Source organism: Macaca mulatta, chromosome 8 (assembly GCF_049350105.2).
Source record: "Macaca mulatta isolate MMU2019108-1 chromosome 8, T2T-MMU8v2.0, whole genome shotgun sequence".
In the NCBI taxonomy this organism is placed as follows: domain Eukaryota; kingdom Metazoa; phylum Chordata; class Mammalia; order Primates; family Cercopithecidae; genus Macaca; species Macaca mulatta.
Window position 1 is genome coordinate 113,757,140 of NC_133413.1, and position 14,432 is coordinate 113,771,571.

General features: G+C 36.3%; 1 protein-coding gene across 1 annotated transcript in view; it reads right to left on the minus strand.

Annotated features, from left to right (window-relative positions):
* SLC25A32 (solute carrier family 25 member 32) overlaps window positions 1-14,432 on the minus strand; it is a 15,210-nt gene continuing 778 nt past the window's right edge. Inside the window, 6 exon segments of the mRNA NM_001266738.1 lie at window positions 1-615; window positions 1,598-1,743; window positions 2,023-2,136; window positions 3,253-3,413; window positions 4,842-4,927; window positions 7,581-7,731. Of these exon segments, the coding sequence (NP_001253667.1) occupies window positions 480-615; window positions 1,598-1,743; window positions 2,023-2,136; window positions 3,253-3,413; window positions 4,842-4,927; window positions 7,581-7,731 (794 nt within the window). The 3' untranslated portion in view covers window positions 1-479.

Consider the following 14,432-nt stretch of genomic DNA (forward strand, 5'->3'; position numbering starts at 1 on the left):
CTAAAATGGTCTGGATTTGGTCAACACCTTATTCAGTAAATCCTTAATTCACCTTGAGACATACAAAGACATTCTTTTAAGGAGCCATTTTCTTGGTATTGCACGAAGGTTAACTTTAAAGCAATCCAGGCAATTAAGTTCACAAAAAGAAGTACATTCATCTAATCCATTTAGCAAATGTTGCGAATCAGGTTCTACCAATAAAACGCAGAAATCTGTGAAACTCTATACTTCGTGTCAGTTTTAGCACTGTGTTGATGGCAGCCATTTCAGGCAGAGGTACCCAAGTTCCATATATATGGGGAAGGCAAAAAGCAGAAATACATTGCGGAAGACTTAGCAGTTCTCTGGCTTCTGATAACTATAGACCAATTTCGAATATGAGCCACGTTTCTATGCAGAATTCTTCTTTTATGCCTTAAACACAAAAGAGCTTGTTGCTGCCTTGGGCAGATATACTGGAATTGTCCTCTTTTAGCTTACTTTCTCTTTTCTCTAAGGTCAAGTAAAAAATGTGAGACGTTTTCATATACCACAAAGGTAATACAGCAGGCTGGAGTCACTCTAATCAAATTAGGAGCAATTCCCTTGTAAAATCCACCGATGCCTTCTTTCCTTTAGAGGGAAAAACAGATAATGCTTAATTTTCTATAGTGCTAGCTTGAAAACATGAAAGTTTTAACTGGCACAAGGCATGGAGCAAGCAGCAGTCAAACCTCACTCTGATTTAAGTTCATGTTTTCAATGTCCTAAAGTAATGTAGTTTATATGGGATTTATAGGGATTTATATTCCTTTTATGGATGGACTGAGGAAGAGAGGGTCGGAACATCTCAAAACTGAACTACAAAGTCCTTTCAATTAGCTATCTTTCAAATGTTTTTAAACGTATGAACAGGCAGGAGCTTTAATTGAGCTAATGTAGGCATTAAAAAACCTCATAGCTTGGATAAATGCTAGCCAACAGCACATATAAAGCATATATAAATATAAAATACAGCACATATAAAGATAAAACTTTATTCCCTTAATGCCAATAATATGGCCTAGAAATTTGTCATTTAGGTGTTCATTAAATATTTCTTGAATTGAATTAAATTTAAACATCCTAAATGTTCTGCTCTGTTCTTTTAGAATTAAAGGGAAATATGGTGATGTCTGCCTATAATAATTTAATCTCATACTGAAGAACAAATCATCTCTTTCCTATATGGAAACAAGTATTTGCAAAAGTTAGGGTGCCAGTAGCAGGTGTGGAGCCTTCTTGAATGTATTAAGCTAGCTTATGACTTCTTATATTCAACACCATTCAGATATTTTATAACACCTAAATTTTATTTTCCAAAACATTTTCACACATTTAATTTGATTCTTATAACAACCTATTAGCCTAGAAAGTCTTATTTTACAAATGAAGAAATTAAGCCTCAGAGAGATTAAGGCCATGGTCACATATGTAATAATTGGGAAAGCAGGGACCACCATCATGTGTTCACCACAGCAAACTGGCCTTTGCTATAAAACTAGTATCAACAGCATGGTCTAAGATATGCAAGGTATCTTATCAAAACAATTTTTGATATAGCACATGCTCTCACCTCCATGTCTTTGTGATTACATCTATTACACCACTGTAAAACATGTGTTGATCCTGAAGACGAGCTCTTACGACTTGATATGGGTATGTTGCTGCGACAGCAAATATTTTGGATAGTGCTGCAACAGATATATATTCTACTGTGCTCTAAAATGGCAACACAAAACAGTTTTTTCTTTAGACAGGATTTCTTTTAAAATACAGAAGTAAAAATTATATAGAAAAAACATTTTAATGGATCTTTAAGGGATTCTATTTTTGACATTTGTGTGGCATCAGCCTATAAATATTTAACTATAAATCAGTGGCAGAGCCAAGCCAGTACTTATTATCACAGCACTACCACCAAGGTAAGCATGACAAAAATTTCTACCTATTAAATACCCATAAAAGGAAATTATATCATTTTTACAAGAATCATCTTACCAACTGGGCTTCTGGTAATCTATTGATATGCTGGTTGTACTTCAACTTCAGCAATTCATACGCCATAAACTGAAGGGCACCGTGTGATGTTCCAAACAGCCCAGGAACAAATCCCTATAAGGGAATGATTTTTAAAAAGCAAAACAACGTATGTTTGAAGAACAATATATTTAAGTAAAATACTTTCTCTTCTCTCTCATTACAGCACTTTAAGCAAATTCATTTAATTTTGCACAAGTCACATTTTTAAAATATTGGGTTAAAAACTTGTACTAATATAAAGAAACGGGTAGTATTCTCTTCTACTTTATTTTTAAAGGTTTGGATGTTCATATATTAGTTTTTCTTTAAACAGTATACATATAAAGAAGACCCACACTGTCAAGATTTGAGGTGTGAGTGGGAAATTAAATTCTGGAAAGTTAAGAAACTAAAGGTAATAATGGTAAATCAATGAACTGTGCATAGGTATTCTGAAAGAATAAAGCAGAAAGTGATGAAAAGACATAAAATTGAGTAATATATTTACAAAATTCTTGCCCACAGGTCAGTAAAATCCTATAAGCCTTAAAATGATTTTAAAAGCTATTACTCAATTCTTAAAAAACAAACTGAAATTCAACATGTCTAATTTTGATTTTAAACTATGTATGCTTAAAAATTTCTTTATGGGGTAAGCAATAGATGGGAATAGAAGGTAGAAAAGGGGAAAATAAAAAGGAGTTACAAAATCAGAAAACAGATTTGACACTAGGAAGGAATTTTTAAAATATTACAACAGGCAAAAGGTTGGGTTTGATTTGTGTCGTTATTTTTTAATTTATGTAAGATTTGAGATGAATTAAAAAACTCAATAAAATAAGATCCTGTTAGGACTGCTACTGTCTTCTCCAGACTACATTATCCCAGGTTCCCAAGAGACCACAGCTTCCAAGGAATGGAGTAAGGAATGAGTGACCTGGTTGTGTAACTTATCAATTAGATATCTGACAAAGTTTTAGACAGATCTCATGCCCACCAATGTCATGATGATACATCCTATGTTAATGGGGACAAACAGCTTAAAGTACAATTTCAGTATTATTAACTATATTTCGGTTTTCATTAAATTGTTTCTTGCTTAAGTTTGGCTTCTTTTTAGGACTTACTATAGGTCATTCAGAACTAAGACAACAGAGCCAATGGAAATTGCCATTTTCAGTTATTTAAAATATATTGATAATTTGTTACCTTATATAATCCACGCACACCTTCATACTTATATATTTTCACAAGTGTATCAAACATTCCTTTATACTGTCGGTGTGGGGAGTTAATAACAGCATCATACTGTAACATAAGGCGAGTTTTTGTTACCCATAATGGGTTTGTAATGCAGAGGGTCATGGCTCCTAAAATGAGATTTCAATAAGATTATTCAGCATACAGATACTTTCGCACTTATGACAACCCAAATTAAAACCAGTACCTTTATGTAAAAAAAAAAAAAAAAAAAAAAGATAATGCACAGGACCATATCGGAAATTGTGAAATGTAGTCTCTGAGGCACAGTCTTAGGGTCAAAGGGTAGACGTCATTTTTGGTAGTCATAAAAAGTTCCTCATGCAGTTAGTGAGAGGTAAATTAAAAGGGAAATGGAAATGTGAAATGCTTTCCCTTTGAAGCGTAAGGATAGCAAAAATGTCTTGACTCCTAAACAACGTGGCCTGGTGCAGAGAACAGATGGTAGGCAGATACAGACCTCAGGTGTAGCACATGGTATAATCCGAGAGGGGTTTAAGATAGGCAAAAAGGACCAGGAATCTGGCACCCCAATAATCTGTGCATGTGACACATATATCTACCCCAGCTTTATCACAATCTTTCTCAAATCCAAAGTAACTATGCCTAAAAAATTAAATAATTATGTAATACAGTAAGTCACATTTTACATCCTTTATAGAGTGACAATTTTTAAAAAAATTCATCTGGTTAAGTTTTTCATTTGCCAGGTTTCCTAAGTAGTCCTTTATTCAACAAATATTTGGTCCTGTTATGACTCAGGTTTTTGCTAGTGGCTATCTATTCAAAAATGACTAAGTTAGTTTCTGACTAATCAAACATTAAGAAATCAAGGTATTAAAGTAGGAGTTATAAAGACTTATGGCTCTTACTGTTTTTTTCTTCTGGATAGTATACATAAGTGAGGCGATTAAACAAGGCTACTAAATGGTATAATTTGAAAACTAAAATTATACTTTAAAGAAACACTATACCAAATCATTTTAAACCATTAGGGATTCATAACTTTTCTAAACTTTACCACTCTGTTATAAGTAAAATTCTTGAAATCTGCACAGAGTAATCATAAGAATTTCTTCTAAGAAATTCCATGTAACAGCTGGGCGTGGTGGCTCACGCCTATAATCCCAACACTTTGGGAGGCCGGAGCGGGCGTATCACAAGGTCAAGAGATCAAGACCATTCTGGCCAACATGGTGAAACCCCATCTCTACTAAAAATACAAAAAATTAGCTGGGCTTGGTGGCGTGTGCCTGTAGTCCCAGCTACTCGGGAGGCTGAGGCAGAAGAATCGCTTGAAACTGGAAGGCAGAGGTTGCGGTGAGCCAAGATAACGCCACTGCACTCTGGCGTGGGCAACAAGAGCAAAACTCCGTCTCAAAAAAAACAAACAAACGAAAAAAGAAATTCCATATAACTGATTTAACACGGTTAGATGGGCATATTTAAACTCAGGTGTTCAAAGAAAAAAAATCAAAAACAGAAACTGAAAATTAAGTTTGGAAGGTGACATTTTTATATTTCACACATTGCCTTACCAGCTTCAGCAGCTGAGACAAGGTATTCTGTTGCCTCTAACCGTTCAGCTCTTCCTTCTGTCTTATATGACTTGATGGCATTGTAACTAAAAGAATTAAATGCAAGCAGTTTAATTTGAACAAGTGTCACAAAGTCCATTTTAAAGTGTTATGTAACTCAACAGCATTACCCCTAAAGCAAAAGTCAATGCATAATGCAACCACAAAATGAGACCTTTTTCAAGAATGAATTTGCTGGAAGTGGTTTGCTGCAAGATTATACCACCCCTCCCTCTCAAATGAATATGGCTAGCAATACAAACGTAAAATATTTTAATCAGACACTCATCAATTAATCTCAAAAGACAGGAAAACTGGAAGGAGGTGAGAGTACAGTAGTGGTACACAGACTGGTCATAAAAGACAAAAGGGACCAAAGAAGGAGTACCTAACAAATATATACTGAGCACCTGTGTTCAGGTACTATCATCAGCTTTCTAACAGACAATAAAAAGATAAACATGTGATGAATTTTTCTTAACAAATTAATAAGGACTATTAAGTGGCACAAAAAATCATAATAAAAGACAACACAGACAATAGAAGAAATTCAGGAATTATGACTGAGATAACAGAAAGCTTTGTGTAGGAGGTAGTATTGAGACAGGCACAGTTTCAACAGGGAAAAAGATGAGCATGGTGAAAAGTAATAGGGGTGGGTGGGAAGACAGGGAAAACTGGCCACACTTGAGTGGTAGACTGAGATTTGCATTTTATTTGGTAGAATATACCCATTAAATGTTTCAGAGTAAGGGAGTCAAATCGGCCTATTTCCTTTAATACCAATTTCTACTCTTCACTTCGATGACGATCTCAAGTGAACACATTCTTTTTTGCTTTTTGTTTCAGAGACAGAGTCTCATTCTATTACCCAGGCTGGAGTGCAGTGACACAATCATAGCTCACTGTAACCTTGAATTCCTAGGCTCAAGCAGTCCTCCTGCCTCAGCCTCCCAATGAGCTAAGACTACAGGCATGCAGCATCATGATGCCAGACTAATTCTTTTTTAAATTTTTTGAAGAGATATGGGGGTCTCACTATGTTGCCCAAGCAGGTCTTAAACTCCCAGACTCATGTGATCCTCTCACCTTGGCCTCCTAAAGTGCTAGGATTACAGGTGTGAGCCACTGCACCTGGCCCAAGAAATTCTCATTGTGAAAATTTTATATGGCTTGTCCTTAGAAACTGTCTTGGAGAATCTATACAACTCGAATTCATAAAGTATGTGTGTGTGTGTGTATATATATACATATATATATGTCAAGGAGTGTGTGTGTGTATAGTTTCACACACACACACCACTCTAAAGAGAAGAAAAAGAGAAAAAATATTTAAACAATTTTAAGGCTGAATTTTATTTTGCTTTCACTTAAAAGTTACTTTAAGATTGGTTTGGATACTGCCATAAACATATGGGAGATCAAGCAAAATACATGACACAAAGAAGACAAAGGCAAATACACTAGATAGATATTGATGTTTTCCTAACAATGAAACCTATTGAAGCAAAGAAAAGCTTCCTTATTCACGGTTTCAGTTTCACGGATCAGAGGCATGCTCAGAGCAGCGCATGTTCCTGCAATACAGTGTGATGATGCTTTGTGACAACGCTCTTGTTCACTAAATAAGCTGAATGTGCCTGCCACAGGAACTTTCCATGGCTTCTTCAGGAGGCAGGTGACAGTAGTTATTTTAAACGGTGATGACATCTGACTGGTGAAGGAGTAAGGAAAGGAATGAGCTGGGAAGATGATAAGGCAGGTCAAACAAGAAGAAACAATTTGCCTCAAACCCTTTCAGCCATGCACTGGCTTTTGCTTTCTGTTCCCAACAGGGATTTCCTATGGTACGTATTCATATGAGGACCCCAAGGTCTATCCTCTCCTGCTTTTCCACCTTCATCATAAACAAATGTATTTTTGTAAGCCATCTCAAATATTTTGGGAATCTGGCTGAGGATAAACAAGTAATTAATGTTGCTTCAGTATTTATAAATTTTCTGTTTGGGGCACTCTGCAACTAATCTCTGATAAATGGAGAAAATAACATAGTTATTTAAACAATCTTTCTTTATCAAAACTGAATACCAAAGAGGGCTGAAATCTACAGGATTCATTTTGGACAACAGCTGCAGGCTCTTCCAGTCTCTACAACACTTTCCAAAACCACTAATAAATAATAAACCGACTGATTCAACTTTTCCTAATCTAGTGATACTTTGACTCTATTAGAAATGCTCAAGAGTATATACTGATATGGCCAAAACACCTAATAAAACACCAAAGGGGCCCTACAATTTCATTGCGAATTATCTGGAGTTGGCTGTTTTTCAAATGGCTTTAACTAAAATAAAAAGCTCTCTTAATGTGTATTTAGCTTACAAAAGTAATCAGATAAACATTTCATCTTCCTGAATTCACCCCACAGAAATGGCTTCTGTAAGAGTATATTACTCCACCTGTCTTAGCATTTTTCCTATTAAGAACTTTCTTCCAGACCAAATGGCTTATTAGCCATTATCAGAGGCATCTGATAATCAAACTAATCAAACTAATAAGCCACTTTGTTCTTTCTGATCCTTCCAATTCAGAGAAATTGATTAAATGACTCATCTTATTTCATCATGTGACATGTAAAAATCACTAAAAACAAAAATTCCTTTTTTATTTAATATTGTAAAATCTCCCAAATCTACTCACAAGAAAAAGTAGAGTCCCCAGGATAAACCTGCACCCCACACATTTGGGGTTACTCCTTGATAAAGTCCCCGTAGGCCATCAAGTTTCCAAATAGTAGTCAAGCAATGTAAAATTCCATTATATTTCGGTCTCAGTTCCAATCCATCGCTCACTGCATTAAGGGATATACAAAGTCAGGTAAGAACAAAGTTCTAGCTCTGTATCACATATAAACACAGATACTGCACAATCAGTTATATAAGGAGATAAACTTAGAAGAAAAACTTTTTTTAGGTAGGAAAATTATTTTCCAGGCTTATATATTTATTACATATATTTATATAAATACATACATACATATATATTTTTTGCGACAGAGTCCCACTCTATTGCCCAGGCTGGAGTGCAGTGGCACGATCTTGGCTCACTGCAACCTCCACTTCCCAGGTTCAAGCAATCCTCCTGCCTCAGCTCCCCTAGTAGCTGGGATTACAGGTACGCACAACCATGCCCAGCTAATTTTTGTATTTTTTTTTTTTTTTGGTAGAGACGGGGTTTCACCATGTTGGCCACCCTGGTCTCAAACCCCAGACCTCAGGTGATCCACCCGCCTCGGTCTTCCAAAGTGCTGGGATTACAGGCGTGAGCCACCATGCCCAGCCCAGGCTTTAATATTTTAAAACTACTACATTCATGAATTTATTCAAGTGTTTATTGGGGGCATACCAAGCATTCAAATAATATTTTAGGAAATATTAGATTAGTTCTTAAATAATCCGAAAGTCTCTTAGGTAACTAGGTGTAGACACCTAGGTTTTGTTTTTGCTCCAAGGTTAAGGATTTGAATGTTAAAAAATATTACTCAAAAAATAAACTAGCTAGGAGCCTCAATTATATCGAGTGCTAGCAAGACCTGAGGAGCGGCAGGAAAGAAAATGCAGAGGATGGGGTAAACTTTTTTTCCTGGAAATTCTTTTTATTCTCCCCACCAACATACGTCAAAATCCAAGTAGAAAGTAGAAAAGTATTTCACTTGAACACATCCAAAATTGAACTAGTTTTCCCCATCCCTTCCGAAGCTGCTCTTAACTCAAGTGTTCCATATAGCTCAACAAACGTTATCATCATCTACATAGACGCCCACACCAGATACCTGGGGACTATCCATGAACCCTCCTCCCTCCCATCCCTTTTTATCAAATAATGAGTCTTTTTAATTCTATATCACAAATTTCTCTTGCACCTGTCTATGTCTCAGTTCACACTGCCATCATCCTACTTTGAGATGCCATCCGTTTTCAACTAGCATCATCAGCATTTAAAGTAGTCTTCTTGCCAATTTTGTAAAAAATATAACCTAGATTATAAATCTGGCACTTTTTCATTTCGCCTCTCTGTAGGAAACAGAAAGCACATTCAAAATAGGGTAACTCTAGGGCATAAGGGATAGTTAAAAGGACTATTTACAAAGGTATGCGCAGGTTGTAGAAAACCACAAGGAATAATACAGTATCAATTATTTCTTTACTGTTTTGAAAAATCACTTAATTATATGAGTATTAAGTATCTCAGTAATCGGCAACGGCACTCTACATCATACAAACCATTCTACATTATACTATAGTATATCCAAACTTGTAATTTTACTATATATAATTTTGTATACAGCTTTGTTTTCCACTCAAGATTATTTGTGAGCATTCCCCCTTGTTATTCAATAGATTCCCCCAATAAGATTTTAACATATGACATTACGGCTTTCCATCTTATAGATATCCCATAATTTACAGTCATTCCTCCATCTGACATATGAATTTTTTTTTTTTTGGCCATTACAAGAAGTCCTTTAAAGAACATTCTGTACAACAATCTGCATGAACACTTATTATTGCCTTAGAATCAGCTATTAGAAACAGAACTGATATGGGTCAATGGGTATAAACTTAAGTTACAAATACATACTGAACCTGCCTTCCAGAAAGTTTATACAAATTACACCCCACTAGCCATATGAGCATCCCCGGTTCAATGTCGCCTTGCCACTACCTCACTGTGTATAATCCAGCCTGGCAAAGAAGAATCACTATTTACCATTGCCAGGCAAAGGGGGAAAAGTCAATTTCTTTCATCATTAACCTGGCAATGTTATAGCATGAAGGGAGATTACAGTGCATCGGGTTTTGTCAGAAGACCTGGGTTTGATAGGTAACTTCCCTAATTCGCTACATGGTCTTACCCTTTCTGAGCTTCAGCATCCTCACTTATAAAATGGGATAAGTCATGTACCTCACAGGGTTGAGGTTTATATAAGACAACAAGTTTAAAGGCAGGCAGCAGAATGACAGGCTCTTGAGAAATGTTTTCCTGTGTAGTTTATATTCTTTCTGATGCTTCCCCTGGATTCTATGTGTCTCATTCTTCTGTACAGATGCCTTTTTCTAAGAACTTTCCATTTTCCTCTCAATAATAAACTCATAATACCATTTCTCTCTTGAGGTAAAAAGCAAAACCAACCATAAAAACACTACCTGTTCTTTTCATAGGTATAAACCAATGCTGAATTATAATCTCCCCAACATAAAATTAAAATTGTTTTATAGATGAAATACAGTAAATTTTTTCGGTCTAAATCAGGGGTCCCCAACTCCCGGTACCAATCCATGGCCTGTTGGGAACTGGTCGCAGGAGGTGAGCTAGGTGGGCAGAGTACAGGTGAAGCTTCACCTGTACTTACAGCTGCTCCCCATCGCTTGCATTACTGCCTGAACTCTGCCTCCTGTCCGATCAGTGGTGGTATTAGGTTCTTACAGAATCTTGAACCCTACTGTGAACTGCGCATGCAAGGGATCTAGGCTGCACACTCCTTATGCGAATTTATTGCCTGATGATCTGAGGTGGAACAGTTTCATCCTGAAATCATCCATACCTCCTTCACCCTCATTCGTGGAAAAATTGTCTTCCATGAATCAGTCCCTGGTGCCAAAATGGTTGGGGACCACTGGCTTAAATGACCTCATGACTGTTTTAAAAACATTTGCCACTAATGAATTAGCATGTAGATCTAAGTACCTATCAAATAGCTTACAATGGCCTATCATAGCACTAAAAAATGCCAATGGACTCAAGCTGAAGATAAAAAGTTTGGTGCACAGAGAGGAGCCAAGACAGGACACTAATTTTAAATTCATTTTCAAAGAAAGACAATATAATGACTTTTTAAAAATTACCATCTAGCACTATCACCCTAACACAACCTGTTTAATTTGTGGGATGTTAGTTTTACCCCTCTTTCCTCTGTGACAGCTCTGTGACAATTAAGAGTTTGTCTCTTTTAATAAAATTAATCTCCCCCCCACCTGTGCTCTATATTGGTATCTTTAAAATTGCAGATGAATCAAGAAACCAATTGAACAGACAGCTAGTATCTTTTCTTTAAAATCAGACTGGAATTGAAAACAAATATAAATGACATTACAAGTAGTAAGGATAAGTAATGTTTCATGAAACTTGTGTTTCAGTAATGTTTGTGTGTGTATGTGTATGCACTGGATAGCAAAGGTAAAATTTATTTCCTACTAAGTGTTTTGGTCAAAAAAGCTTGTTCTGGATCCTGCTTCTTCAGACAAACCCCCTTAGTTAGATACCTTACTCCTTATCCTCCTGCCTCCATTTCCCAATATCTTCCTTGATTTCAGTTCTTTCCCATTAGTATTTAAACAGACTTAAGTTTCTCCTAAGTATTTCCTCTTTGATCCCAGTGCCTCCTCATCAGTTAAGTGTCTGCAATGAGAAAACCAGCCCCTCCCCCTCCCAATCTCAGCAGGGACTCTCTCATTCCCACTGCAATCTGGTTTGAGCTTCACCAATTACTGCACGCGCTCTAATTAAGAACCTTCAAAGGCACTCTGGAGTCCTCTCTTTCTTAAGAACCCCTTAATACACCTGATATTGTGTAAAGCCCTCTCTTCTTACACCATCTTGAATGTCCTCTTGCTTCTTTGCCAATAAATTTCCTGGGCCCCCTTTTCTCTGCCCATCCTTAAATGCTGATTTATAGGCACAATTTCCACCAAACAGGGGTGGTGTCTCAACCATTAAGCGGCTTCAACTGCCAGCCCTGTGCTACTAGTCCTGATCTCTCATTCCTAACATCCTGCCCTACTGAGGGTTGCGGTCTTACTGCCAGTTTCCATTTTTACATGGCATAAAAGATAACGTCAATCTGGCAGCTTAACTTTCTGGAATCATTCTTTATTTTCATCTCTAGCATTTTAATTTACCCTTTAGCTATACCAACTACCCACTCATGGTTTCAAACTAACAGCATATGTTATGGAAACAGACTTTCTGAGCTTGACTCCTAGTTCTAGCAATTACTTTGCAACCCTAAGTCACTTGATTACTCTCTGCCTGAGTTTTTCCATAAGATAGGAAAAACAGTAGAACCTAACTCTAAAAATTATAAAGGATCAAATGAGTTAGTACATATAAAGCTCTTAGAATTATGCCTGACATATTGCAAGCACTCAATAAGTACTAGCTTATTTACGCTACTGGGTTTTGTGATACCACATACTTATACAACTTAACTCTGCACTACTGTCACTGAATTTTACATTTGGTTCCTTAATATTTTGGATGTAGTCATACTCTCTATATTCTTCACAAGAGCTCACACATATCTTTAACTTGCAGATTAGGCTTTTGGGTATTTAAGAAAATTATTATTTTTATATCTCATTCACATTCTTTGTTGGGACTCTCTCATCATTCTTGAGGGTTTAAAATTACATAGTAAAGTTAAAAGGAGCCTGAACAATCATCCAATCCAATCTTTCCACCTAATACAAGAATATCTTCTAACATTTGTCATCCAACTACTATCTGAACCACTTCTGGTCATCATCAATTTCATTTCTGAGCACTACCACGCTGCCAAACCAAAATCTGCTTTCCTGTAATTTCCACTCAACCTGTGTCTGACCTTAGGATCAACCCACAATAAGGCAGCCCCCTTTCCCACATGGAAGTTCTCTAAATATCTTGAGTTTTTTTTCTCTCCTGAGCTAAACTAGTTCCTCCAGTCATTTTTCATATGAAATAATTTCTAATCTTTCTACCACTCTGGACACCTCTGAGTTCCAATTTATACTTGAACTCACAGAAAAATTCCAGGTTTGGTTTAACAGCGCATGCATTCAGAATTAACCCCCATATCCTGTCTTCATTAGATTTTAATTTTATTAAATGAGTTTAATTACAAGGAAGCATAAAAAGTACAGTATGTTATTCAGCATTGATGCTGATAATCAATAAATTTTTATTTCTGTTATTTATCTTCTTAAATTTTCCTCCTTTCTATCATCATTTCAGAGCTACACTGTGAGCTTTATTATTACAAAGTCCTGCTTCCACTCCTAGATTTAGGCCTCCAATCCAATCTCAATCCTTTTATCTGTCACCTCAGCCCCACTAGTCTCCCAATACTCTTCCCAATTCATCAAGACTGTTAATCTTCTCAGGTACCAAGAATTCCTTTTCCTCAGGAATGATACGCTTCAAAGCACTATCTAAATTCATCAGGCCAACCACGCTATTCTTCAATGATCACCTCGACTATCACCTCTTCTGCTCCTAGATAAAATGCTACTGAAGAGAGACACTAAGTCATACAGGCCTGCACCTGCAGCCAAGTCTAAAATTCTTGTAATGTTCAAACCATTGTATAACAGGGACTTATAGCGGTAGTATGGTGAGGGGTTAAGTGCCAGAGGGTTCCAGAGTTAGATTACCTGGGTTTAAATCCCAGATCCATCTTTACAAACTTGTGACTTGGGTAAGTTAGTCAATTTCTGTTATCCTCACCTGTATAGCAGGGATCATAAACTCACAGGATTGTTCCTGTGAATAGATTTACAGGATAATAAATGAGATAATGCATCTAAAGCATAGTTCACTGCCTTGCTCCTAGTAAACATTCGATAAAGATTACTTGTCAATAATTATTTGTGCATGCATCATAAAACTTCATGAAATTATATGCCTTTGTGTTTTTTCTAGAGATAATGCTCCATAATTTTCGATGATTTTCCTTCATAGAACGGCTTCTTGCTTCTTCCAGCTGTCAAAATATTAGCCTTTCTATGGGAAACCCCAAGCCCCAATCTTCCATTGAACCTTAAAGATACATATGGCCATCAGCATTGTAGAATTTTCTTGACGGTTTATGGGTATTTATATTTTGTATTCGTATTTCTTGATTTTATATTGTCTAGAATTACCTTTTATACGACTAAGTCTAACGACTCCAATTAAATTCTAAGTTCCCTGAAGGCAAGAACTTTATTAGATACTTCTGTAGCCCACACAGCAGTCTACAGACATTATGAGAATATAAATTAAGAGAACTGAATTACCTAATGCTAAGATAAACAACTTCTGTAGATTTAATTCTCAAGGCAGAACTTAACTTGTAACAACTTTATTTGGAAACTATTTTCTGCAATTTCAGTTATCAAAGATCATCTCTGAAACTCTTTTTCCAGACTTCAGTGTCGAGTTTAACTTCTAAAATGCTTTATTTCAACATACTCAATTCATCTAATACACTTAAAATAGTATTTCGATTCTAGCAACCTATTCTTTCACAGGACCTTGTACCATTCTATAACCGCCAAAAAACAAACATTCAAGAGAATTCTATTCCAAATCTCCCAACCATTCGCTGAAGATTACGTCCTATCCCAATACTAGTCGAGCTGCCAAACCACGTGGGTATGCTAAGATTTCAAAGTTCCTCCAAGAGTGAATGATTTGCACGTGTGAGGACTAAACCTTAAAATGTGACCATCTCTTCTTTATTTTACAAATCAG